The sequence below is a fragment of the Eublepharis macularius genome, chromosome 2, assembly GCF_028583425.1.
Source record: "Eublepharis macularius isolate TG4126 chromosome 2, MPM_Emac_v1.0, whole genome shotgun sequence".
In the NCBI taxonomy this organism is placed as follows: domain Eukaryota; kingdom Metazoa; phylum Chordata; class Lepidosauria; order Squamata; family Eublepharidae; genus Eublepharis; species Eublepharis macularius.
This window is the reverse complement of record NC_072791.1, coordinates 62,393,154-62,419,678: the sequence shown is the minus strand read 5'-3', so window position 1 is coordinate 62,419,678 and position 26,525 is coordinate 62,393,154. Positions and strand designations below refer to the sequence as shown.

Here is a 26,525-nt window from a genome sequence, read left to right as displayed (position 1 = left end):
CTCTCCCAAAAGACTTGGAAAAATTCCTTTTTTAACTTCCAGTTTCATTTTGCAGAAGGCAGATTGTGAAGGATATGCTCTTACAACTGATTTCTGATTATAATATTATAAAGATCCTGCCAGTGAATGTTTCCTAATTGTCAATGTGAAACAAACAGAGAACAAAAGCTCTGGGCAACATGTCCCTGTTTTTCATATCCACAACCAAGGGATTTGCCAGACTAATTAGGTGACATAATAGGAAAGGAAAAATTCCCTGCGGCTAATTTGATTGTAGTGTGTCTATGGCTCTCATTTTTAAAATTCTTTAATTATGGCTCAAAACATCAAGCACTCTCACACTTTTGTCTTTCTGCAGAATGTGTAAAATCATTTTTAAGAAGGGCACTTTCTATGAAAGGGAATAGGGTTGCAGTTTTAATGTCCAGGATTGCCAACTTCAGATTTGGAAATTCTTGGATATTTGAGGAGTGTGTCCTGCGGAGGGTGGGCTTTCGAGAGAGAAAGGACCTCAGTGGGGTATAATGCCATTGAGTCCACCCTCCAATGCAGCTGTTTTCTCCAGGGAACTGATCTTTGTAGTCAGGAGATCAGTTGTAATTCTGGGAGAACTCCAGGCCCTACCTGGTGATTGGCAATCCTTTGAAAAAAGCCAGTTTTTAAATACTGCTTTGCTTATTGGATGTACGTTACTGCATTATTCTCTAATTTTGTAATCCACTTTTATTCTTATCTGAATGCATTATACTACCTTTTATTGCATTGTTTTCTAATTCTGTAACCCCATTTAGAGTCTCAATGAGCAGCTGCACTAGTCTGTTAATAATAAAAACTTACTTGAATCCTCCTTTGTATTATTCTTCTATATTAGATTCAACTACAAAACTGAGTTCCAAATAACATTTGAGATGCCAATGGGAAATGTGTCTTACTGCTTTAGAAGTGCAGCAAAATCGAAGAACTGGGAGGGGAAGTGTTAGAATAGAGAATGTGAGTGACAGGCTGCTTCCCTCTTCTCTGATTGGTCAGTTAGAACCAGTCTGAAGGCAGTCAGTTGGTTTTCTGATGGGATTTGGAATCAGGAAGTCTGACAGGATCACTTTTACAGTGAAGGGAGAAGACTCCTTTGCCTTAACTGTAGTGTTACTGTCCTGAGGAAGAATTCTATTTAAGTATCCTTAGATCAGGGCCATTTGGCTATTAGAATATAAGACTGACACATTGATATTCAAATATGAATTAATATAATCAGCATTTACATTTATAAATTATCTCATTGCATAATAATTATGATTTCTTGAGGATTTTTCACGATATTAAATGCTTCTAGCTATGTAATCCAGACAACTAAGCAAACAGACTAAACCATCTTCAATGCTTGAGTTTAATTCTAAAAAGAAGTGAATCTGAAATGTATAACAGGCAATATCAGTTAAGGCTGCAATCCTATGCAAACTTAGGCTGCATTCAGATGTAATGTAATATGTTGCTGATTTAAACAGAAGTTATGGCAGAAGCTGCTCTGCCATGGAAACTCTGGTTATCTAACCAGACATATGTAAACAAATCGCAGTTTGGACATAGACCTTGGTTTGCCTGCTTCTTGCTTCTTAGTGGTGAGGACATTTTGTATATACCACAGTCTCTGTGGCCAAGCAGCTACAATGATATGCTACTCAGTTAACTGGTTTGTGAATCCACACATCACAACAAATCACAGCTAGGACAATGGATTATAAGGCATCTACAAACCCTATTGAAAATCACTTTTGATTACACAATAGTTGATAAATTATGGATCATTGTGACATCTGAACACAGCCTTAGTTGGGAATAGGACACACTCTTTTTTATATTCTGAATGACATAAAAATCTGATCTACTAAATTGACTTCAGTCAGCCTCACCCAAAGTGCTGGACAATTTTTTAAAGGTTTCCTAAACAAAGTAAATGGAAATTAACACAAACTTTTTGTCCAACTTACACATAATGCTAAATTACAAATGGTTTCCCCCAATATTTTCCTTTTGAAAAACCTCCTGGATCTATCTGCAGCCTTTGACCCAGCAGACCATGCCATCCTGTTGAGATGTTTGGAAACAGAAGTGGGCATCAAAGGATGTGCCCTGGACTGGTTTAAATCGTTTCTCATGGACTCTAAGGGTTGCCATCGGAGATCAGCTATCTCCAGAAAGGGAACTATCTTGTGCGGTTCCACAGGGTGCAATCTTATCTCCCATGTTATTTAACCTCTATGTAAAACCTTTAGGAGAACTCATTCGCAGCTATGGAGTTGGATGTCATCAATATGCAGATGATACCCAACTCTATATAACTGGAGAGCCAGTTTGGTGTAGTGGTTAAGAGCTTGGAACTCTAATCTGGAGAACCAGGTTTGATTAGGAAAGGAGCTCAGCTAATGTAAATGTAATAACCAACTGAGGCCTAACAGAAGCAACAGCTATACAGTAACTACAATACCAGTTTGGTGTAGTGGTTAGCAGCAGCAGGACTCTAATCTGGAGAACTGGGTTTGATTCTCCACTCCTCCACTTGAAGCCAGCTGGGTGATCTTGGGTCAATCATAGCATCTAGGAGCTCTCTCAGCTCCACCCATCTCACAGGGTGATTGTTGTGAGGATAATAATGACATACTTTGTAAACTGCTCTGAGTGGGCATTAAGTTGTCCTGATGGGCAGTATATAAATTGAATGTTGTTGTTATGTGGTTGTTGTTATATCTCGCTATCCAGGTCCCCACAGGATGATGTAGAAATCTTAGATCGCTGCCTGACAGCCATGGTGAAATGGTTGAAAACAAATTGAAATTGAACCCCGACAAGACTGAAGTGATGCTTGTTGGGAAGGCAGAGATCTTGAAAGACATTGTACTCCCTGCTTTCAATGGAGTTCATCTGACTCTTGCAGACTTGGTTAAGAGCCTAGGGGTTATACTGGATCCAGTGCTACTATTAGAAAAACAAGTTAAGGCAGCCACAAAAAATGCTTTCTACAATCTCACTCTAGCCTGGAAGATGGCTTCTTACCTCGACATGGCCAACCTGGCCCCCTGGATCCATGCTATGGTACATCAAAACTTGACTATTGTAATGCGCTATATATTGGTCTTCCATCTAAGTAAACTAGGAGGCTCCAATTGGTGCAAAGGGCTGCAGCTTGACTGTTAGCAGGAGTGAGCAGGAGCATGAACATCATTCCCATCCTACAGTCACTCCACTGGCTACCTATCAGTTACCATGCTCAATTCAAGGTACTGGTTTACATACAAGGCTCTTTACGGCCATGGCCCAGCATTCCTATGGGAACGCCTCCCTCCCTATGCCCCTCCAAACAGGGTCTCTAGCAGGTGCCAGCCTGCACATGGGAGAAATCAACAGCAGCCTGCACACGGCTTTCTCTGTGATGGCCCCTATCCTGTGGAACAGCCTGCCTGAGGAGATCAGGAGTTGGACAGAGAGCCCCTACGCTCCTGGCTTTCTGCAAACAATGCAAAACGGAATTATTCAAAAAGGCTTTTTTACTCAGATAGGAGGGCAGTACTGTAGAGAGGGGGTTTCAGAGTTAGGAACCATAATGAGTTAGGAACCATAGCCTTCACCACTATGTTGCCTTATATAATATCTGTTGTATTAAATATGTACTCCTATATACTACCTGTGCTTCATGTTGTCTAATGTCAGTCCTAGAATTATGTTCTGTATCAGCAATTCTTCAACTCCATATTGGAGGCTTGCTAATGCTATGTCTTTGTAAACTTGTATTTATTTACCCTATGATGTTGTTTATGGAAGTGTCCTTGACACTGTATGGAAACGCCTGCCCTTGTCCTTGCCACTGATTGTACTGATCTCACACTATGTAATCCACCTTGAGTCTCAGCAAGAAAGGTGGACTATAAATGACATAAATAAATAAATATATTAGTACTAGTTCTTCAACATTTTTGTTATTGGAACATATGCATTTGGATTGTGAAGTCTCTCCTTTTCTCTGTGTTTGACTGAAACTGTTTATATGTAATGGTTAGAATGTTGGACCTGAGAGACCAAGGTTTGAATCCCTGCTCTGCCATGGAAGCTTGCTGGGTGACCTTGGGCCAGCCACACACTATTAGCCTAACCTACCTCACAGGGTTGTTGTGAGGATAAAAGGGAGTAGAGGAGAATAACATAAGCCACTTTGGTTCCCCATCGGGAGGAATGGCAGAGTATGAATAATTAAAAAAAATTGAAAGGACACTGAGTCATATTAATACTTAATTTGTATCTTTGAATACTGCAGAAAATTTCTGTCTGTCTTTGTTATAGTCTGAGGATGAGAGAGAACATGTAAATTAAATTCTCATTAAGATAATAAGTAGAAATTTTAAAAATTACTCATATAACTGAAATTGTATAGCATTCTAATGGCATCAATTAAATCAAGAAGTATTTGTACATATTTACTTCTTACTCTTTTTTAGGACTCCATGCTAATTTTAATGAGCAGAATCTAGCCTGATCTCAGCATTTCAAAATCCCACTAGTTTTCAACCATATGGTAAAATTACATTATGTTCTCTGTATGCTCCCAATCGATCAATGTGTTCTTGGAAATATTTTTAGAAGATGTTATTGGAATTTGCAGGGAGAGAAATAATAGTTGGCAAGAAAAAATGGTATCATTAACTCTCCTCCCTTTCCAGGGGAAGGGGTATGTGTGGCTCAGAGCAGGGATGGTTGCATGTATGCAGCACTTCTCCTATGTGCTGCTGGCTCTCCATGAGGCCGAGGGAGTGGTGTTGAAGGGCAGTGACTGGATCAGTGAGTGCCTATACCACTCACAGGAGTGTCTGAATGGTGGGTGTTTCTGAGGTTCTTATGGACTCTGGCATGCTCTCTATGCCTTGTGGAGGCGCACGTGTTACTTCCCCCAGTAGAATGTCCATGCCACTTTTCCATCAGTGACTGACTGCTACCACCACAGCAGCCCTCAGGACTGCACTGCAATTTTGGACATAAAAGATGTTTGCATTTGCAACCATGGTCAAATATACCTGTTTTATACAAATAAATGAAGGTAGAAAGCAAACCACTTTATTCTTAGAAAGTAGAAATACATTTACTCTTTACAGCAACAGAACACAATCTTCAACAGAAGTAATGCAAGTTTCTTTCACTATCTGATGCTGTTAATGAGAGAACAATTTCACTACAATTAGGAAGTGTTCTACATTTCACTAGTTGATTAATGTAAACTGTTTTCTTCATTGCCTCACTAAGGACAGCAATTTTGTGTTAACAATCGCACTGCTGCACATGACTTTTAAAAATATGACGATGGTCATCTTTACCATACTAACAGGGACTGGCCTTTCAAACCATTTTTGCGGTATGATGTGATATCTTTGACAGTGGCCAAATATATTGAAAGCTGGGATGCAGAATAATGGATGCAGAAAACTGGGATGATGTGATATCTTTGACAGTGGCCAAATATATTGAAAACTTGGATGCAGAAATATAATTTGATGGATTATTTAATATCTTGTTTTTATATCTAAGATAGACTTTTTTCTTTGAAATGTTCTAGAAATGAGATCCCATAACCTTAGTAGAAAGTCTTGATTTAGATTGTAAATTTCTCTTCCCAGAGGCCTGGCTTTTGTGTATATTATGTTTCAAGGTGTCTGTATAGAGATGGTAATATAAATTATAATTACTCCCTATGGCACTACTCTGGTACATGGAACCATTTGCCCTTTTCCTTCTCCCTTGTCTTCTTCTTTCACCCTCCAGACAGCCAACTGAGATTCAACAACAACCCTTGAACTACTTTTGATATAATTTTGATATCATTTTTGATCTCATTTTGAGTTGTTGTAATAATCTGGCAAATATCAAGGAGTTAAGCTTCCATTGTTCCATAGTGAGCTTTTTTTTAGAATGCAGTGCCTTTGGCCAAGCATCTGGGTCTGATCTTTGGCTAAGGGTGCTACATTGTGTGGCAATACTCTATGGCATAATGGGAACTGTTTTGGCTCAGGCAACCCCTAAATGACACCTGAAGTCTTAAGACTTCTGATTAGACATGGGCATGAACGGGGAAAAAACCCCAAACACTCTGTTCATCATATTGTCGAAGGCTTTCACGGCTGGAGAACGATGGTTGTTGTGGATTTTCCAGGCTGTATAGCCGTGGTCTTGGCATTGTAGTTCCTGATGTTTTTCCAGCAGCTGTGGCTGGCATTTTCAGAGGTGTAGCACCAAAAGACAGAGATCTCTCAGTGTCACAGAGATCTCTCACTGTGACACTGAGAGATCTCTGTCTTTTGGTGCTACACCTCTGAAGATGCCAGCCACAGCTGCTGGCAAAATGTCAGGAACTACAATGCCAAGACCACGGCTATACAGCCCGGAAAATCCACAACACCCTGTTCGTCGTTCGTTGCCATCCACGAACAACGAACATGGACGAACATGAACTGTTCCCAGACATGTTCGTTGTTCATGGGGGCCAGAACCCCCACACCCTAACCCCCCACTTAGCCCCCTCCCCTCAAACCCACTTACCTGGCCCTTTAAAGATCCCTTTAAACTATCAGCTGGCAGGCGGCGGCGGGGGGGATTCCCTCCTGCCGCCTGCCAGCTGATAGTTTAAAGGGCCCTGTCCTGGCAACAACAGCAGTGTCTGCCGGGAGCTAGTTTGAGGGGTTACAAAAGTGACCTTCCCAATGTCCAATACCCACCAAATTTGCAGGGGACATAGCCCTCACTGTCCTCTGAAGACCCCCCCCCAAGTTTCAGAGAGATTGCGCCTAAGGAAAGGCATGATCCATGGGTCTCCCCGTTGGCTGTCATTTTCTCTTCATGGTGGCAAAACCAAGACTCTCTGCTGGAAGTACTTTGAAGGGTTAAAGCCAGAAGGAAAGCCAGAAGGAGTTCAGACAGAATTCAGTCCCTCCCTGCCTCCAGTTGCCAAGGGGATTGATTGCAGGTGCCAGACTGTCTGGCTTGACGAACGGCTGCCGAATGAACGAGGCTTGCAACGGCCACCTGTTCATTTAGGATGGGGCCTCACGAACAGCATGTTCAAGAACAGCATATTAGGCTGTTTGTGGGTTTTTTCAGTTTGTAATGCTGTTTGTTCCCATATCTGCTTCTGATATTATATCAATTGCCTTTGCAATCTTGTCGGTCTGCTATCTGTCCCAGCTGCAAGTACCAATTGCAGGAAATCCTTCCTAGCAAATATGAAGGTTAAGAGGGCAAATTGCTTTTTTTTTTTTTTTTGCATAGTTGTATGTGCTCCTGGATATATAGACTCATCTCCTTATTTTGTGCCTGGGTCCACTGTACATTATCTGCACAGGGGCCAATGCTTTAGTGTATAGAGGTACACTCTATGTCCCAGCTAGCTGAGAGCTGTAGTCCTGCATTACTGTAAATGTTGCTTAGTCTTATAGTTCTTTTTTACATTTTGCCCATTTTAATATCCAAATGTAGTCTGTACATAACAATAAACATTTTCAAAGTAGAAAAGCCTTCTTAATATAAAAATGGAAGACTCATGTATTTTTTTTATAAAAAGATATTTTCCATCTTCTATTGCATTCACAGTTGAAACACTATTTGAACAATCAGCATAATGAGGCAAAATACTTGCTGTTGTTGGCATTTCGACTTTATTATCTGGTTTTAATATGATTAGTAAAGACTTTGGTCACTATCAGGCCAATGATTGATTCCCATAGTTTGATTTTAATTATTTCAACCTGAAGACATTGTTTTTGGTTGTTCCTTCTTGTCCAAAACACCTCCAGCTTTCTTAGGTTGCTGGTTTAAACAACCGTGTGCATATTTAGTCTCTAGCATGTACTGTCTGCATATTATTTAGGTCACAAGAGACTACATGGAAAAAAGTTGTTTCAGTTCTTTATAGAGTGACCAAGTTAATTAGAAGTCAGAACACTTGTGTTTTTAGTAGTTGGACAACATGGAGAATTTTGGCCGGGGTGTGCAGTCATGCTGTTTTATTGAATTTTTAACAACTCTGAGATAAATTGAGAACTTTGGTTGTGAGAAAGATTATATAGATTTTAAATGAATAAATTAAATTTTGAGAGAGTTAGTAAGATTGTTTTTTGTAATAGTGTTAGTAAAGAGAGGTAAGGTTAATAAGGAACTTTATTATGACTAGGACCCCATTTTTCTTGCATTAGAGGAAGGATGGTAGGAATGGGCATGGTCCCAAATTTTGGAGGCTGATGTTCGTTATCTTGAGTGATTTGTAGCCTGCTTGGATAGCAAGTTATAAATAAATATGTAGAAAACAAGCCAACAAAATGTAGGCACTGGGATTGCCAGGTTCCCTTACCCTCCCAGTGGGAGGACCTGGCACTTATATTTTGGATGTTCTCATGTGTACACAAAGCATGTGTGCACTCCCAGTGTGGCATGATGACATTACTTCCGGGAGTGATGTCATTGCATAGGCCCCATGAGTGCTCCCAGGCTTTGCGCTGGGCTGATTTGGTCCCCCCAAATGGTGAGAAGAGTGTGCCCCAGGAGGCCCATTCCTTTGCCTTTTTGTTTGCTGGCCAGGTGAGCAGTGGTGAAAGGAGGAGGCTGGGAAAAGGGGATTCCCTGCCACCACCTGGAGACAAGTAACTCTAGTAGGCACAAGCTTAAGCAAAGGAACACACAAACATAATATATTCTAAAAGGAAGCCAAGGCCACTGTGAAGAAAATTGTGGAGAATACCCCAAAATATTTCAGTGCTCGATGGGCCAGGGGGAATTTCCTAGCTTTGTCAAGCAATTAGATTTTACTAACAGTGGCAATAATGGGCAAGCTGGAGGAACACAGGAAAATCACAAGCCTGCAGTAGGTTAGAGATCTAGAAAGTTAAAGTCAGTTTCATTTTGTTAAAGCAGATTCCAAGATAGTGAACCAAAGCTGGGAATCTAAATTATAATGCACACTCCCACCAAAAAGTTTGTGTTTCATTTCAGTTCATACCTCGCAACAGCAGGCAGGCACTGTGTTTGTGCGGCAGCATCATGTTTTCCTTAACAGCATTTACCAATTGGATCCCAATGGAAGAGAGCCCTTAAGTTATTAATTAACTCAGATAGCGGGAAGGGGAATTGCGCACAATGTACATGAGTGCATATTTTTTTTCCCCATCACCAGCTGGGCAATGGCATTGTCTCCCTGCCAATTAGGGTTGCCAGGTCCCTCAAGTCTCCCAGCGGGAGCTGGGACACTAGCTCTTACCCTGTTGCTGTTCTGGATCTCTCCACTGCATGCGCAAAGCTTCCGGGAGTAATGTCATCACACAGGGTCAAAGGGCGCCCTGCGTGACGATGTCACGCATGTTGGGGAGGGGTAGAAAGAGCGGGCAGCTCTCTCTCTCTCTTGCCGCCACCACGCCCCTTGTCCCTGCTGGCACGGGCTGCACAGGGGCAGTGCGGCTGTGGTGAGAGAGCAGGCCATGGCCACTGCAGCCGTCACTGCCATGCCCCTTGTCCCTACCAGCGCAGGCTGCACAGGGGCAGTAGCAGTGGCGAGAGAGTGGGCCGCGGCGGCCACAGCAGTGGCGGTGTGAGCAGCCTGCTCTTGCCACTGCTGCTTGGGCTCTCTTGGCCGCCACCACCACCACTGCCACTGCCCACTCTCATGGCACAGGAGCATGCCCGGCACCCGGGGGCGTGCTGCGCCACCCATGGAGGGAGCATGCCCCCCCCACCGGCCAGGTAAGTGGGCACAGGGGGGAAAGGGTGGGATTTGGGGATCCCACACCCCAGGCAACCCTACTGCCAATCCATCCTTGCAATGGAAGAACCCCTCTCTCTGCCTATCAGCTTAGGAAATGTTGGAAGGGGGAATGTGCAGGCTTCAGTCATAGGCTGCAATTCAAAAGGCACTTCCCTGGGAGTAACCGCTACTGAGTAACATGGGACTTACATCTGAGTAGACCTGTTTAGGGGAGGATGCATCTTGGTTTGTTTTGTGACATTACTCAGGTACTGGTCTGTCTCCCTCATCCCCATCAGGTCACTTGGATGGTTGTTGTGAGGAAAAGGCAAGCTGCCAGGGTGAGGCTGCAAGAAAATATGCTGAAGCAGTTGCTAGGCCATGCTGGCTGGTGGGGGACAGCCAGCCCCACTCTACAGACCAGCCCCAATGAACCTGGGAGGGGCAGGGGGTGGGAAGGTCCCTAGGATGGCCCTGGACATGCCAGCAGCTCTGGCAAACACCAAAGGGCTAGGGAGGGTCCTCTGGAGACAGGGTGAAGCCTGGAGGAAGGGCAGAAAATCACCCCAGGGCCGTCCTATAAAGCTGAGCCTGGCAGCGTAGACAGGGTGGAGGAGAGAGCTGAGAATATGAGAGCCAGAGAGAGCACGAGCAAGCAAGTGAACAAGTAATCAAGCAACAAGCAGAGAGATGGTCACAGCAGCAGAGAGATGGTGAGAGGGTGCTGTAAACCCCCCTCCCCCCCTACTTCTGAGGCACATCTCAAGGCTGGGAGTGGTGTGCAGACTAAGAGAGAAGGGAAAGCCTGCCCCCCCACCAGGCATGGACAGCCCTGGCACAGAGCCTGACACTGTGTTTACGTTATTGTTAGATAGATAAAGTTTGTAAAAGTGTTCCATAGTAGTTAGAGTGTTGGCCTAGAACCTAATAGATCCAGGTTCAAATCATCACTCCCCATGAAATTTATCTCAGTTTAACCTACCTAACAGAGTTGTTATGAGGACAAACTGGAGAGAAGAGAGAACTACCTATGCCACCCTGAGTACTTTGGGGCATAGGTGGGGTAAAAAAAATCCTTAATGAGTAATAAACAAAGTGCATAAATTAGAGGTTCTGATTTCTCTTCTACTTTAATTTTCTCCTTTGATTTTCTCATTCCAAATGGAATCTAAGGCAATGTAACCGTGTGTTTTTTTAAAAAATTAAAACTTTATTAGGTTCAATAACAACTATTTACAACAAGAACCTAAGGAGATCTACATAGTATAACTAAAACACAATGCTATGTTAATAAACACGATCTCAAAGAATAACAGGAGGGTAGATACAGAGAGAATCAGTTATCAGCTCTCTTCAGGTAAGTTTACAACACAACATGTCTACTTGATATATATACTATTATCATTTTAATATTGTACATTTGTAAATATAGCTAGGCTATTAACATAGGTTGCCATGTCAGCACAACATAGGACATTGCTTTTTTACATGACAGCAGCGGCTAGACTTTTGTATGCGCAAAAGTGGAAAGTACAAGAAGTGCCAACTATCGAGGACTGGATTTACAAATTGCTGTACATGGCGGAGATGGATAAACTGACAAGAAAACTAAGAGACCTTGATCCAGGACAGTTTAACACAGATTGGGAGAAGCTGAAACAATATTTGGTGAAAAAATGGGAGGTGGGAGGAGAACTGTGGCAGTTTGAAAATTATTGAAGAAAAACAAAAGAAGAGAGAAGTGACTATACCGGGGGGAGGAGAGTTAAATAAGAATTACTAAGCAATTATTCTATTTGATTATTCTATACAGTATTGAGTAATAGTTATTATGTGATATATAAGAATAGAAATTAATTAATTAATTATGTTGCTGGCAGATAGGGGTGTAATTGAGAATTAACAGAATTAAAATTCATGAATACAAGAAGGGAGGGAATGAGAAGTAGCATATAGAATATAGGTTAAATTGATTGACTTATGCTGAAGGCATTTTTGGTTATAGCGATATTTAGAAATGTGCAGAACATGGGTCAAATTGATTGACTTATGTTGAATGTATATTGTGTTTATAGTTATATTTAGAAATGTGTAGAATATGAGTCAAATTGATTGACTTTATGTTATAAAGATAAGAGATATAAGAGGAAGTAAAGAGTAACATATAGAGTATAAGTTAAATTGGTTGACTTATAAATGTATTCATCACTTATGAGTACTCAAGTTATGTATAGGGAGGGATAAATTGTTTGTCCCATATTGATGACATTAGAATGAATAAGTTAGAGTACAGGATATTGAGAATATTACCAGTATTATTACTATTGAATAATATGCCAGGAATATATTAGTTAGTTGATAAGTGAAGGGAAACTGACTTAGCACTGTGTTATAATAGATTAGCTTAGAAGAGTGTGAAAGTATATGTTTAATTGACAAAATAAGTTGAAATGAGCAGGGGAAGAATAGACAAAGGGTTGGAAAGCTGTTGGAAGTCAACAAACGGGGGGGAAAGGGAGGGGGTTAGAACTGGAATATTAGAGTATTTTGATTGTTATAAATGACAAAATATTTCTAATTCCAATAAAAAAAAATTTATTAAAAAAACATAGGTTGCCATGTGTTTAGGCGATAGAAGATTGTTGTTAGAAATGTAAACATAAAAAGGATCCCACTTTGCAATGTAATCGTGTTCATCACCTTTTACCCTTGCCTTTCCGTAATTTTCTGTAAGGAACAATTTTCATCGATGGTGCTAATGTTATATGTTATTATGTCTACTTTTCTGAACCTTTAATAAGATATATAGAGTGCAAGCCTACTATTAATCATCAAAACTGTGCACAGAATACCAGTTTTCATAAGGGAAATTAAATTTTCAGGATTAAATGGGTTGAAAAAGAAAAAGAAAATAAAGGATGTGACCATGAAAACATAAAGGGCAAGAGATTTTCTGCTGCAACTGATGGTGCAATCCCATGCAGAGTTACTACATTCTTAGCCCACTGAAATAAATTGCCTTAGACTAGAGAAATTCTACATAAGATTGCACTACAAGTTTTTCCCCTTATGATTTGATTTTCTTACTCCTCCTTTTTCATATTCTTAGGCCTACAGCATTTTTATGCATTTTTTTCTTATTACATTCTCCTAATTTCTAGTGTTTTAGAAGTTTTCAGTTAGTCTGCTACATTGCTGATTTGCTGATTCAGCCTTTACATAAACTACATTTTATGTCAATGATTAAAAGAGGATAGTGTTTCTGACAGAAGCAGCAGGCTAGAAAACCAAATGTTCCATTGATAACATATTTAAGAAGTTTTATGAATCTGAAACCATATATTTCAGCAAAGAAAGAAAACATTGAGGGGGCCCATGTATAAAAGTAGGAAATTGCTTGCATTCTGTGTAGGCTTAACTGGTTTCATGCCCCAGTAGATGGTCTCCCACTCCCATGCTCCTTGCCCCATCAATGGAGCAGTGGGAGGAAAAAAGGGGGCAACAGGGTGAATGCTGTGACATCACATCCGAGTGTTCATGCAGCAGTAATGCCACAGTGTCTCCTATGCTCTAGGAATATCCACAATCTCTCCTGAAAATACCAAAGAATTTGGGGACTTCCTAGAGTGTTGTGTGGATGTCATGACATCACTCCTGGGTGCACACCCAGATGTGACATCATGGTGTCTGTGGTGCTCCCCCTTCCCAGGATCCATCCCTGAGATGCTCCCAGGGATCACCAGTGAATGGATGACAACCCCAGTTTCTTTGAAAGGCACATTGACTGGATAACTTCCGTGAAAATGCAATCTCTTGGTCTTAATTCCTGCTATCTAAGATCGAAATAATAATGTCCATTGATATAATTAATTTCAGCTTCAAAACATTGAAGAAAAATATGATGATGGCAAAAATCAAAGTAATTAGTTTAGACATGATAGGAGATTATACATGGATAAGGTTTAGAGGTCTCTTACATGGTTTGGGGATCTAGCTCTACTTTCAGTCTCTTCAAGAGGAAGACCACTGTTTAAGTAGACTTTTGCAAGGGCATTTCTTTCTTTTCTTTACTTTTTGTTATTAACTCTAAAAGGGACTGTCTCATTATTGGGTTGTTTCATGTGATTTTGTTTCATTTTGTGTTCTTGTTGTTACTTGTCCATTTCCATAATTCTATTTTATTATTTCCCATTGGTTTCAATCAAAGACACTCCCTGTTTCCTCTGGTCCGTACTGTGGTGGTTTTCCATCCAAATGAGCAAAATTCAGGAGGGTTGTTGAATTCGCTGAGGGCACCTAAACTGCCATATTTCAGACGGACAAAGAGTTTCCCCTTCTTTAGGCAATGAAAGGTACCCATGTTTAAGTCTAGGGGAGAATTGCCGGGAAAGGTTCCAAACAATAACAAAGACTACATTGCAGCCACGTAGCTTCAAGAATAGTAGCATGAGAAAAAGGCAGAGGACCTTGAGATAGATTTGCTTGGATGGGGATGTGGTTTGGACAACAGCAACTAAGCAGGGGGATGCAGACTGCAAGGGAAAATTGGCACACATTGGCACAGTAGGATAGGCATTGGGGAGAGAGAGGTGATGGAATAGGTGACCCAGCATGTCTTTGATAGTGGGGATGCTGCATGTTTCAGTTTGTGTGTATGTGTGTGTGTGTTACTCTCTTGATAAGTAAGCTGCTTCTCTTTGTCTAAGGTGGGAATGCCTCCTGACTCTTCAGTTTCTATTTCCTTTGGGAGATTCTCCATTTCTTGCCCCATAACCTTCCCAAGGGGAAGGACCTATTTTTCAAAGTTCTTACCATGAAGCCTCATCCACGCACACCCATGTCCAGCCTTGATGTCACTTTTCTACAATTTAATTGCCTGAAGATTGTTTACTGCATATTGGAGAAAGACTATTCTGACTGGGTAATTCTGCTGCCAAACAAAATATAACTATTTTGTAATAAGAGGAAGGCAAAGCCCTACTCCATATCCTTCAGGATTGGAATATCACAGCTGTGACTGGCTGATTGAGCAGACAAACTGAATCCCATGAAGATGGAGGTCCTTTACCTGGGCCATGGGCTGACAGGTTCTGAGATCCAGCTCCCTGATGCAACGCCACTGACACTTATGCCAGTGGCGAGGAGTTTGGGCATGGTCTTGGATGTCTCCTTGTCAATGGAGACCCAAGTTATAGCAGTTGCCAAATCTGTGTTCTTCCATCTTCATCAGATTAGGCAACTTGCTCCTTACCTCTCAACTCATGACCTAGCTACAGTGATCCTTGCAACAGTCACCTCCAGGATGGACTAGTGCAACTCGCTCTATGCTGGGCTGCCCTTAGGTCTTCTCTGGAAGTTACCACTGGTCTAGAATGCAGCAGCACAGTCATATTGCAGCAGTTCATGTGACATTCTCCTTTGCATGATCTCCAGAGTTCTGCAAGCGTAAGGGCGGCATGAGATGCAGAAATGCATTTTCTCCAGCTTTCCCCCCAAGTTTTTTCCTTGCAGACATACGTAACCTTTTTTAAATATGATTTTTATTTTTTAGATAGAAAATAGGGAATAGAAAGTAAAAGGAGGGGGGATAGAAAGAGAAGAAAGAACAAGAAAAAAGAAATTACATATCTATTACATCGCACCATTCACTCTAATACGTGTCTTAGTATTCTGCTAATCAGCTCTCTATTTGCAAATTTTTCCATTTATCTTCTATAATGTCCATAAAGGACCACATCTTAGTTGAAAATTAAATTTCTCCAAACTTATCTTGTATCCATTTGTAAAAAGGCTCCCAAATGTCATTATAGGTTGTAATATCCAATTCTTTCAATAAACTCGACAATTTGTCCATTTCAGCCGTCTCAAGTATTTTTTCGACCAGGTTTTCTTGTGTGGGGATAGTTGTCATTTCCCAAAGTTTCGCATATGCAATCCTAGCTGTTGTAATTATATTCAACATCAAATGCTTTTTCTTTTTATTGACCAGGACCGATATGTGGTTTAATAAAAAAAGTTGTGGTTTCAAAGGTAGTAGAGTCATGAGTATCTGTTGTTACATTGTATGTGCCATCTTCCAGAACTCCACTGCTTTTTCACATGTCCACCACATATGATAATAAGATCCCGGTATCTTCTCACACTTCCAACAATTGTTTGACATATTTAAGCAAGATTTAGCTAACCTAATTGGGGTTAGATGCCACCTATAAAACATTTTATATACATTTTCCTTCAGTGAGGCCGATTTTGTCATCTTTAAATTACTTTTCCACATTTGTGACCATTGCTCTAAATCTATTGTATGTCCCACATTCTCGGCCCATTTTATCATAGTATCTTTGACCTCCTCCCACTGTAATTTTGCCTCTATAAGTATAGCATATATTTTCTTTATCATTTTAACATTAGTACCACATAGTATCACATCAATATTTTCATCCTTTTCGTAAAAACCCACTGTTTTGTCTTTTTTATATCTAGATTCCAGTTGTGCCTGGCCCCACCAACCCAACTCAATGTCTAGCTCTGCCATTTCTTTTGGATTTTTTAATAGCCCAGCTGGTTTCAGTAAGATCTTATAAATAGGAGTTTCCCCCTCTTTTTTCAACGAAAAACGCGTGCCAGCCCATCAATAGGTCATGTCCTTCCAAGTTTAAAAGTCTTTCATTTTCCAAAGTAATCCACTCTCTCAGCCAGGTCAGCACACAAGCCTTATAATATAGGAGCCAATCTGGTAGGGCAAAGCCTGCTTTTTCCTTAGTATCTTGTAGGGCTTTCAGCTTAATTTGTGGTTTTTTGTTCTGCCAGATAAAAGACTGTACAGCCCGGTTAAAGTCTTTAAAGAATACTTGGGGTATTCCTAATGGAATATTTTGAAATAGAAATAGAACTCTTGGGAGAACATTCATTTGTATCGCTGCTATTCTTCCCATCAATGATAGCTGAAGATCTTTCCATCTTTCCAGGTCTTTTTTTATTGTTTTTATCAGTATCCCATAATTGTCTTCATATAAAGAGCTACATCTGTTAGTCATCCAAATTCCTAAATTTTTTATCTTCTTTTCAATTACTAGTCGCAATTTTTGAGTTAATTCTTCCATCTGTCGTTTTTGGATATTTTTAGTAATCAACTTTGTCTTTTGAATATTTATTTTTAATCCTGCCAAAGCTCCATAATCTTTGATTTCCTGCAAGATCTTCTTGTCCATAAGTGGTTCCAGTGTCAGTATAAACAAAAGAGGAGATAATGGACAACCTTGTCTTGTTCCTTTTTCAATTTCTATTGGTTCTGTTAGTTGGCCATTAATTGAGATTCTAGTCCTTTTTTATCATAAATTCCTCGTATTATTCTGAGAAAGTTTTCTCCACACTGCATCTCTTCTAGTTGTTTAAACATAAGTTGCCAGTTGAGATTGTCAAATGTCTTCTCTGCATCAAGGAACATCAGAGCCATTTGTTTTTCTGGATGGGCTTTGTAATACTCCAAAATGCTTAGTATTTTTCTTATATTACGGCTAGTCTGTCATCCCATTAAAAAGCCAGCCTGATCTTGGTGGATCATCTGGTCCATTAGTTTCCTCATTCTCCTTGATAATATAGTTGCAAAGATTTTATAATCTACATTCAGCAGGGAGATTGGTCTATAGTTTTTGATTTCCTTCAAATCTGTTCCATCCTTTGGTATTAAGGATATTGTAGCTTCTTTCAATGTTTCTGTTTATTTTTAATTTTTTTTTTAATGTTACAATGCTGAAGCATTTTTTAAAAAGAGTTGCAATGTTGCTACATTGCAACAGGCCCATGCAATAAAAATACACTTGCTTATGGGTTGTACAGACCCCACATTCAGGCATCTTTGATTGAAGATTTCATTTATTTTATTTAATTACTAGCTTGATGCCATGCTTCACTACAGTATTTAACTACTTTAAATCCAGTTATAATACTTATGGGTATGTAACATTTTTTGGTTTGTGATTTTTTTTAGTTGATTTTGTAGTATAATAGCATAGTGCCTAAGCTTCACAAAGGTGTTTGAATAAAGTGAAGCATGTTCATACCAAAAACTGATGAAGTGAATTTCAAAATGTAACATTTATTGAAGAGATTTTAAAGGGAAAAGATGGTAGTAAAATAAATAAAGTGAAAAATACGTACAACTGTTTTTTTTTCTACTGAAGGACCTCTTTGTAGACGGCATTGGTGGTTTTCCCCTCAGGTGCTAGGATCACCAGGCTGTTGGGTGAGCTCATTCTAGAGCAGGCCACGTAGAACTGCCCATGAGAAAAGCAGTCCTCCCTCAAGTCAATTCCTGCCAGCTTCAATGTCTGCACCTAGACTGGTTGATCATCACAGGAAAACAGACCTTGAGAGGGAACTGCAGTCTCTTGAACTCGAAGAGGTTATCTGATGGTATCAGTAGTATGCGTGGTATGAACACTAACTCCCCCTAAACACTGCCGGTGAACAATGTGGCCTAAATGATGTTCCTGTGGAGGGCTTTCACTCGTAGTCTGGTGCCATTGCAGAGTTTGGGTGGGCTGAAGATCTGAAGCAGCACCATTGGAGCCCCCACTTTGAGGAGAAGCTTGTGGGCTGGGAAGCCAGGAGGGTTGAGCATGTTGAGGGTACCTCCACAGGGTAGTGGACTGCATCATCCATTTGCACCACTGAGTCCACAGATCTGTACTCCATTTCTGCCCCTTCAAAGGAGTTAAGTTGTGTTTCATTAATGATGGCAGCCTTGTCATTTTGGGGGGTTAGAATGGCACGCTTGCATAGCCAGTCCATGGACTTCTCTGTGATAGTGATGACATCAGGGTATATTGTGGCTGTTAGGTCTGCTAGGGCCATCACTACTGTGCCCAGGTCTGCAGGGATGGTCAACTCTCCCTTGGGATACCCTCTGTCCCCTATTTTTAGTAGGAGTTCAGAGAATTCCCCAACAGACACCTCGCCTTTCAAGTGGACCCTCATGTTCTTTCTTAATGAGAGTTTCCTGATGAGAGGCCACAGATACGACACCTTGACACACCCAGTAACCTTGTCAGCTCGATTTCCCCTTGGGACTACTGGCAGAATCTGCCAGAAGTCTCCAGCCAGCATCACAGTGACTCCCCAAATCACGTTTCCCCTGACATCTTTTAGCGTTATGCTCAGTGCTTCAAAACACCCCTTGTGTGCCATGGTGATCTCATCCCAAACAATGAGTTTACAGTTCCACAGCACTTGGGCCATGTTGCTTTGTTTTGAGATGCTGAACATGGGTATATCTGCATAGATGAGGTTAAGAGGTAGCTTGAAGGTAGTAAAGGATCATATGCCATGCCTGAGTGAGCCTTGACCTTCCATGGAAGTGAGCGTCTCTCTACTCGTCTTCCAGGATTGCTTTGCTCATAGAGAGTCTCTGCCACTCTTTGCACCTCGGGGTGATCTTGCTAGTACTTGGCCACTGCTTCTTGGTGCATTTGCAGGAGTAGTGTCCAGCACGGCCAGACACTGGGGGCCGCAGGTCCCACCCTCCCAGAGCCCTCTGCCCATCCAGCCCCCTTACCTTGCAGGAGGCTCAGGGAAGGAAATGGCCGGCCTGAAGGGGAACCCCAAAGAGGCTGCTGAGCCAGGTGTGACTAGCCCCAGGGACACTGCCCATGCCACCGAGCCAGCGGCCACCGGCACCAAGGATGCCACTCGCCGCCACCCAGCTGAGCTGTAGGACAGCATTGCAGAAGAGGTGGCGGCCGCAAGAGACACTGGGGGAAGAGGCCCAGCTGCTAATGCTCACCGCCGGGCCATGGGCCTCAGCATGCAGCCCGACAATGAGAAATGCACCAAGCCAGGCAGTGGAGGCCCAGGCTACACCGGGCCAGGAACGACCACGCCTGGCTGTAGAGGGGCAGGCAAGTGTAGACAGGGGATAGGCTGGGAGAGACAGGCAGAGGGAGGGCTGGAAGGCACAGGGGAGGCAAGGGATTAGCAGACAGAGGGGAGAGACAGCATGGGGGAGGTTCCAGGAATGGCAGGGGAGATGACGAAGGAAGGAGGGTGGAAGAATTGTTTGTGGTGGTGGGGAAAGGGGAATAAAAGGAGCCCTCTCAATGAAGCTGGGAAGGAGATGGCTGAGGCGACTGGTGCAAGGGACAGAGAGCGAGCGAGCATAGACCAGAGTCCAGCAGGGGAGGAGGAGGAGCGAGGATGCTCTCAACCCCCTCCTCTACCAATATCTGAGGCTGATGGAGGGCCCTTTTTCAATAACATACATTTATACAGGGCTTTTTTTCCTGGGAAAAGTGGTGGTGGAACTCTCTATTATCACACGTACACGTGCAAAGCATGCACGCACTCCTGGAAATGCATGATGATGTCACTTCCAGAAGTGACGCCACTTCCTGGAACCCAGCACAATGCATTACAACAAGATAAATGTTAGTAAGCTTGGAAAATTACACTATTATGAGCAAGAGGTTTTTTTCCTTTCTGTATCCTCTATATTCTCTTTCCCAAACATTTCATTTCTTTGGAATCATATTTTAAAATATGCAAGAAGGAGTGGACCTCTAAAAATCCAAAACCCACCTCACAAAACTAAATTCAGATTCCCTCTGCCAGCATAGAAAAAAAAATTCTAAAACTCTTTCTCAAAATTCCACAGACTCTGAAATTCCTAAACAATTCAAAATTAGATACTCAACTTTAGCTGCAATAGAGTAATACTTAGTTTAAAATGGCTTTTTTTGTTGCCTGCCAATTCTACCTTACCAATGGCTAAGCTGTTGTGACATTGTGAAATCCTCATAAATATTCCAATGTCCCACACAAACAATATTCATAAAAACTTCCTTAACACCCATATGTCCACTGCAATTTCAGTAATGTTAATCAGCTGAGGGTGGGGAGAACCATTTGAGTTACAGCTATTAAGACATAAGAACACCCTATGTGCTGATGAATATATTGATGAAAACCTTCTGTGACTTGGACAGAGCTATCCATTCCTAGCATAAAACTTGAATAACCATAATAATTGATATTTTAACTAATACAAATAACCATAACTGATCTATTTAACTAACACAGAACCAATATGCATTCAAAAAGCTGTGGGAACCATAACAATGTCAACTTTAGTCAACAAAAGAATGAAAGCAGCACATACACACAGCATCAACCACCCCTATGAAAAGAACACAGAATGAGCTCAAAGAAGCACACATACACATACAGCCCCCCCACTCCCCCAATGAAAATAAAACAGAATGAACTCATAGCAGCATACATATACACAGAAACCCCTGAATGAAATGGAAAGCAGAACGAACTCAAAGCAGCTAAACCTCCTCTGCAAAGCCTTGCCAGGCCCCAGCTCACTCTCTTACTCTCACTGAGGAATAAAAAAAAGCAGAATGAACTCAAAGCAGCTTAACATCCTCTGCAGAGCCTGCAGGCCCGAAGGAGGAAGGAATCACATGGGCAGATTCTAGAGCTCCCAGAACGGCATTCCAGAGCGTTCCCCCTCAAAAAACACCCCCTGCATTTATATAAAGTTGAGCTTAAATATCCATAGTAAAGAGTTCAGTAGCACCTTTAAGACTAACCAACTTTATCGTAGCATAAGCTTTTGAGAACCACAGCTCTTTTCGTCAGATGCATCTCGAAATCTTTGCTACGATAGTCTTAAAGGTGCTACTGGATTTTGCAACTATAGACTAACACAGCTAACGCCTCTGGATCTTAAACATCCATAGTTTACTTTCCCTTCCTAGTAAAATAAACCTATTTGTCAGGGAAATGTGATTAGGACAGTAGTTCTCAAGTATTTAGAATTGTGTATGCTTCCATTGTGAGGAGGATAGTGGCACTGTAGAAGGAATTGTTTCCCTCTAAAAGATATTACCACCCACTTTTGCTACCCCAACCCAATGCAATGGGAGTTTCAGATTTTGAAGTGCAAAGTAGTTAGCAGCCAAAGCCTTAACTTGAGGATATACAATGCAGGAAAACTCAGTGATTTAGAAAAGAAATCATTCAGTATTTTACATTTTATATACCATGTATTGCAGGTAGCACGATTAAAAATCAATAATAATTTTTTCAGATTAACTGCCATCAATTACACTAACCAAAATCCTTGCAGAAGTGATTCTTACTTTAGCTTCTGACGTTGGTTCCAGAAAGCACAGGCGATTCCCAAGTCCCTCAGCTGCCAGGCAGAACTTTCGCTGTTCTTTGTGAATGTTAGCAATACACTGAAGTACTACTTCATCATCCTATAAGCAAACATGAAAATCAGTGAGAAAACACCTACGAAGTTTAGGTCTGTGACAGACTTCTACAAATCTCAAATAACACATTTGTTTAAAAATGGTAATGTGCATGCCCACATAAAGAATTAGAAGATAAAATTTTTCATTTATATACTGTTCTATATTATATTTGTACCAATAAAGGACACAGTTAGACTAATACTCAGTTCACATGTAATGACGTTAGGGTTGCCAGACCATTTCCTGGGACCCCCAGGAGCTTCAGAGGCAGAGCAAGGGGCAGACATGATGTTGCATAACCCATTGATTTCACTTCTGGATGAAAACCCACATATGTTGTCATTGCCCCCCCCCCCCCAGGAGGAATGAAGAGACAGACGCAAGCACCGTTGTCATTAACATGTGCTCATGTGCTGTCACGCATGAATTTTTACAACTTAACACACAGTGGAAGAAGCCCAGCACACAGAAGGTTGCCCTGGACCCCGCCTACTAAATTACTAAATAAGGTTGCACTTATCAGACAATAAACATCTAGGCATGAATAAATACGTGTAATAATATTCATATAATATTTGTATAATTTCAAGGTTGCTGCATTGAATCTTTGTCTGTGAAAATGTTTGCTCGAAAGAGGAGGCTTTGGGAAACTATAGAACTTAGCCAACATGAACAAACTGTAGCGGGTTTTTTTGCCACTTGACTGGTAATCCACCTCTGCTTAAAGTGATGTTATTTCTGGACACCACTCAGCCATAAATATACACCATTAAGGTGTATATTTAGCCATTTAACAGGAGGCCCCTTGACCAAAGTTCTAAGAAAGATGGCTTCTGTATAAGTCAGAAATATGCATTTTCTTCACAAGATTGTCTTGAGCAGATTGGGAAAATGCTTGAAGGTCCAGTGCACATAAAGTTTCTTTTTCAAAATGACTGTACAAATTGCTCATTTGTAATTCCATGACTACTCCAGGCCACACTTTGAGGGTGGTAAGTTGGTAACCCTAGGGTTTCACCTAGGAATACCAAAGTATCTGTCCATTTCTGGCAGCATGTGAATATTCTGAATTTGAGTCACCTTGAAAACTGCTCTTGCCTCATCCTGCTTGATATTTAGAAACCCTGTATGAATGACTGTTGTTTCTAAGTAAGAAACAATACAAATTAGTTTGTAGTTTGTTTGTATGTTTGTAGATTGAAATATATTTATTTTTTAAAATGAGGTGCATTCACAACTTTAATGCAAGTTATTGTTTCAGCTCATGAAGGAGATTTTAGGCTCACAACACTGCACCCCCTCCAGATCCCCATATGTACAAGAAAGAGCATGCTGCATCTCTTCCTCCTGCAGGGTGGCAAAGGAAGGCCCCTGGCTTAAAGCAGTATTTTTCACTTTATTTCTTGCACTACAATCTTTTCCTTTCAAAAATCTCTTCAATAAATGTTATATTTCAAAATTCACTTCATCAGTTTTAGGCATCAACATGCTTTGCTTTATTCAAACACTTTTGTGAAGCTTGGATATTATGCTATTGTACTACAAAACCAACTCACACACACCCCCGACCAAAAAATGTTACATACCCATAAATATTATAACTGGATTTAAAGTAGTTAAATATCGTAGCGAAGCATGGGCATCAAGCTAGTACAAGACAAATGAGCAAATGAAAGTGTTAATGATAACATGGCAGAAAATACTTCTTTCATGAATATGGTGAAAACCAATGCGACTGATTAGCCTATGCTAAGGCATGAAATACAAGCATAATCCTATACTCCCTATATTTATGTTTATGTTTATTATTAGACTTATATCCTGCCCTCCCCACATGTAGGCTCAGGGTGGCTTACAACAAACAGTTAGATGCAAAGTTTAAATATACATTAAAACAACTGCAACTAATCCATAATTTCATAATGAGGCGTCAATGATCATATCAAGGTTGTGCTAAAATCATAAAATGCAGGTAGTAGAAAGACAAAAACACCTTTTCTCAAGGCAGCACTGTGGGGCACCAAGAATTGGTTGGAGGGGGGACATAATCAGGCCTCAAGCATAATAAGCCTGGCAGAACATTTCCATCTTCCAGACCCTGCAGGACTGTAATAAATCCCACAGGGCCCGAATCTCCCTTCAGAGAGAGTTCCACCAAGCTGGGGCCAAGGCTGAAAAAGCCCTGGCCCTGGTTGAGGCCAGATGGACATCCCTCGAGCTGAGGACCATTGGGACCTACTTATTAGCTGAGCACAAGACTCTTCAGGTGACATATAGGGAGAGGCGGTCCCGCAGCTATGTCGGTTCCAGTCTGTTAAGGGCTTTAAACATCAAGACTAATATGAGCAATATGAGTTATATCCTGGATGACTATATCCTTTGAGAGACAAGACAACTATATCCTAAAAGTTCTAATTTTGCTCTATTCTATTTGATTTGTAAGGCTGCGACAACATCCAAGTGGAGCCTGGAGATCTCCCAGAATTACAATGATCTCCAGATGACAAAGCGCTATGTCGGATCCATGCTCCTTAATGTTTGCTCAACTTATGCTACCCTTCTGCAAAACTGTTTTTAGAAGGAAACAAAATCCACAGAACCAAGTGCAATATTACCTCTTCTAGATAAAGATGGGTCAGAAATGTGCTGATGAATATCATGGGGTAAGCAATTAAGTCCAGATGTCTTCAGTAAACTTGCTATTTAATAAATGCAAGTAGTTAAGAAGAATTACTCACAGACATAAAAGAATTTGAAAGAGAGTTTCGGGTTCAGGCTTTCACATACCTGCTCCTTCCACTGAATTAACTGGAGAAGCTCTGGCCTATACGTTTATGTTATTTGGACCACAGTGTTAAGGCACTACTGGAGTAAGATGGCTCTCTTCAAATTTATATTTTGATGCCAGCTATGCGTGGTTTAGGCGTGGCACTCAGAATGACAAAAGATTAAAAAATGGCTGATGTAAGCGGCAATAATCCTATTATATTCTGCCTCTTTCTGCTTCTAACTGTGTAGCAAGAGATAAATGTAAAAAGGAAGACAGCACACAGTAACAACTGAAATCTTTTCTTCATCAGTGACAAGTGAGATGTTTATAGTAAAGCCTTGCAGGTAGGACTACACTGACGTATAGAAGAGAGAGATGACTTCATGAAAATCAGCATAAATCTACTGCTGGATAGTGCATCATTGCAGATCATAGGACTCTCCTGGAATGAACCATCCAGCAAACATAGTCACTGCCTCAGAGTTAGACTAGGAGGACTTTGAAAGGACAAAGACAGTATGAATATTTCATTAAAACCTGGTCTAACTCACGTTTGAAGAATATTTTGTTAGTCATACCACTAACCTTTCTCAATCTACATTTGGAAAGTCAGCTTTCCACTCATATTTCTATATGCATTGATTATATTAAAAGTTTCTTCTCTAATCCAATTTTTTTTGTAGCCTTCATTACATGCTCTTTTTTAAACCAAACTCAAGGTAATAATATTTTAGCAATAGGAAAAAAGTACATCTGTGTTAAGAAAACTGCTTTTCTTCCCTTTCCCATCTTGAAATATAACCAAGTCAGCTCAAAATTAAGTGACACACACTCTTTCTATATAAAGACCATTATTGATTTAGAAAGTCCCATTTTCTTCTGCAGCTGCAAGTAATTGTTGTTTCAATCTATTCAATAAAGGAGAAGTAATGTTGCAATCTAAGTAACAATATATACCAGGAGAAGGCCAAAGCAGCAAATCAAAACAGATGGCTTTAACAATGAAGCACCTGAGAAGGCTTTTCCTTCAATCAACGTTTCTTCTCATCATTAAGGTCATTTATGTAGTTTTGTGAAAGCATGTCATGCTTGTGTCATTTTCCCTCAAACACAGATAAATACTGTTCATCTCAGAAAATGAGAAATATGACACGTCTAAATAAAAATGTATTTGTATTTAGAATAAAGTTCATTAAAAGTTATTAGGTCATTGGCACCTTTGTTTGATTCTTCTGTGTCTTCTGATCTGAAGTAAATTCCCACAGTTAATCTGCTCCATTAAAAGAATATTTTGTTAGTCATACCACTAACCCAATTGCTCCCCTAGTTGGAACGAAAAGACAGACACAGGTGTTGGATCTAAGGACCACTTTATTAAATTAACCTCAACATTAAACATTAAGCCATAACTGCGGCAAGGGGAAAAGCAGTACAGGTCAAGCCATGGGGTCACCCCTGGACCTCCGCCTTGACCTGCCTGGGTGAGCCCTGAAGCTCCGGGTGCGAGCTATCCCAGGGTATGGCTAGGCAACCTGGCCAGCCACGCAAATTGGTTCCTCCCTTTCAAGCTCCTAAGCTTCAGCCATAAAGTAGTGAGGAAAGGACTTGCACATGGGGTTCCCCCAGGCAGTCTGCCCACGCACTCTCGCAGCCATCACAAGCAGTACCAGCCACTCCTAGCAGACCCCTCTTCCCTACCAATAGGGAAGTGCCGAGGGTGTTCACCGGCCCG

The 26,525-nt window shown here is 41.1% G+C and overlaps 1 protein-coding gene across 1 annotated transcript in view; it reads right to left on the bottom strand.

The window, feature by feature from the left end:
- Positions 1-24,683, bottom strand: part of RYR3 (ryanodine receptor 3) — a 479,585-nt gene extending 454,902 nt beyond the window's left edge. The window contains exons 1-2 of the mRNA XM_054969918.1: positions 24,639-24,683; positions 21,907-22,026 (exon numbers count right to left, since the gene is read on the bottom strand). Of these exons, the coding sequence (XP_054825893.1) occupies positions 21,907-22,026; positions 24,639-24,683 (165 nt within the window). The remainder of the gene's footprint in view (positions 1-21,906; positions 22,027-24,638) is intronic.
- Positions 24,684-26,525: the final 1,842 nt, after the last annotated feature.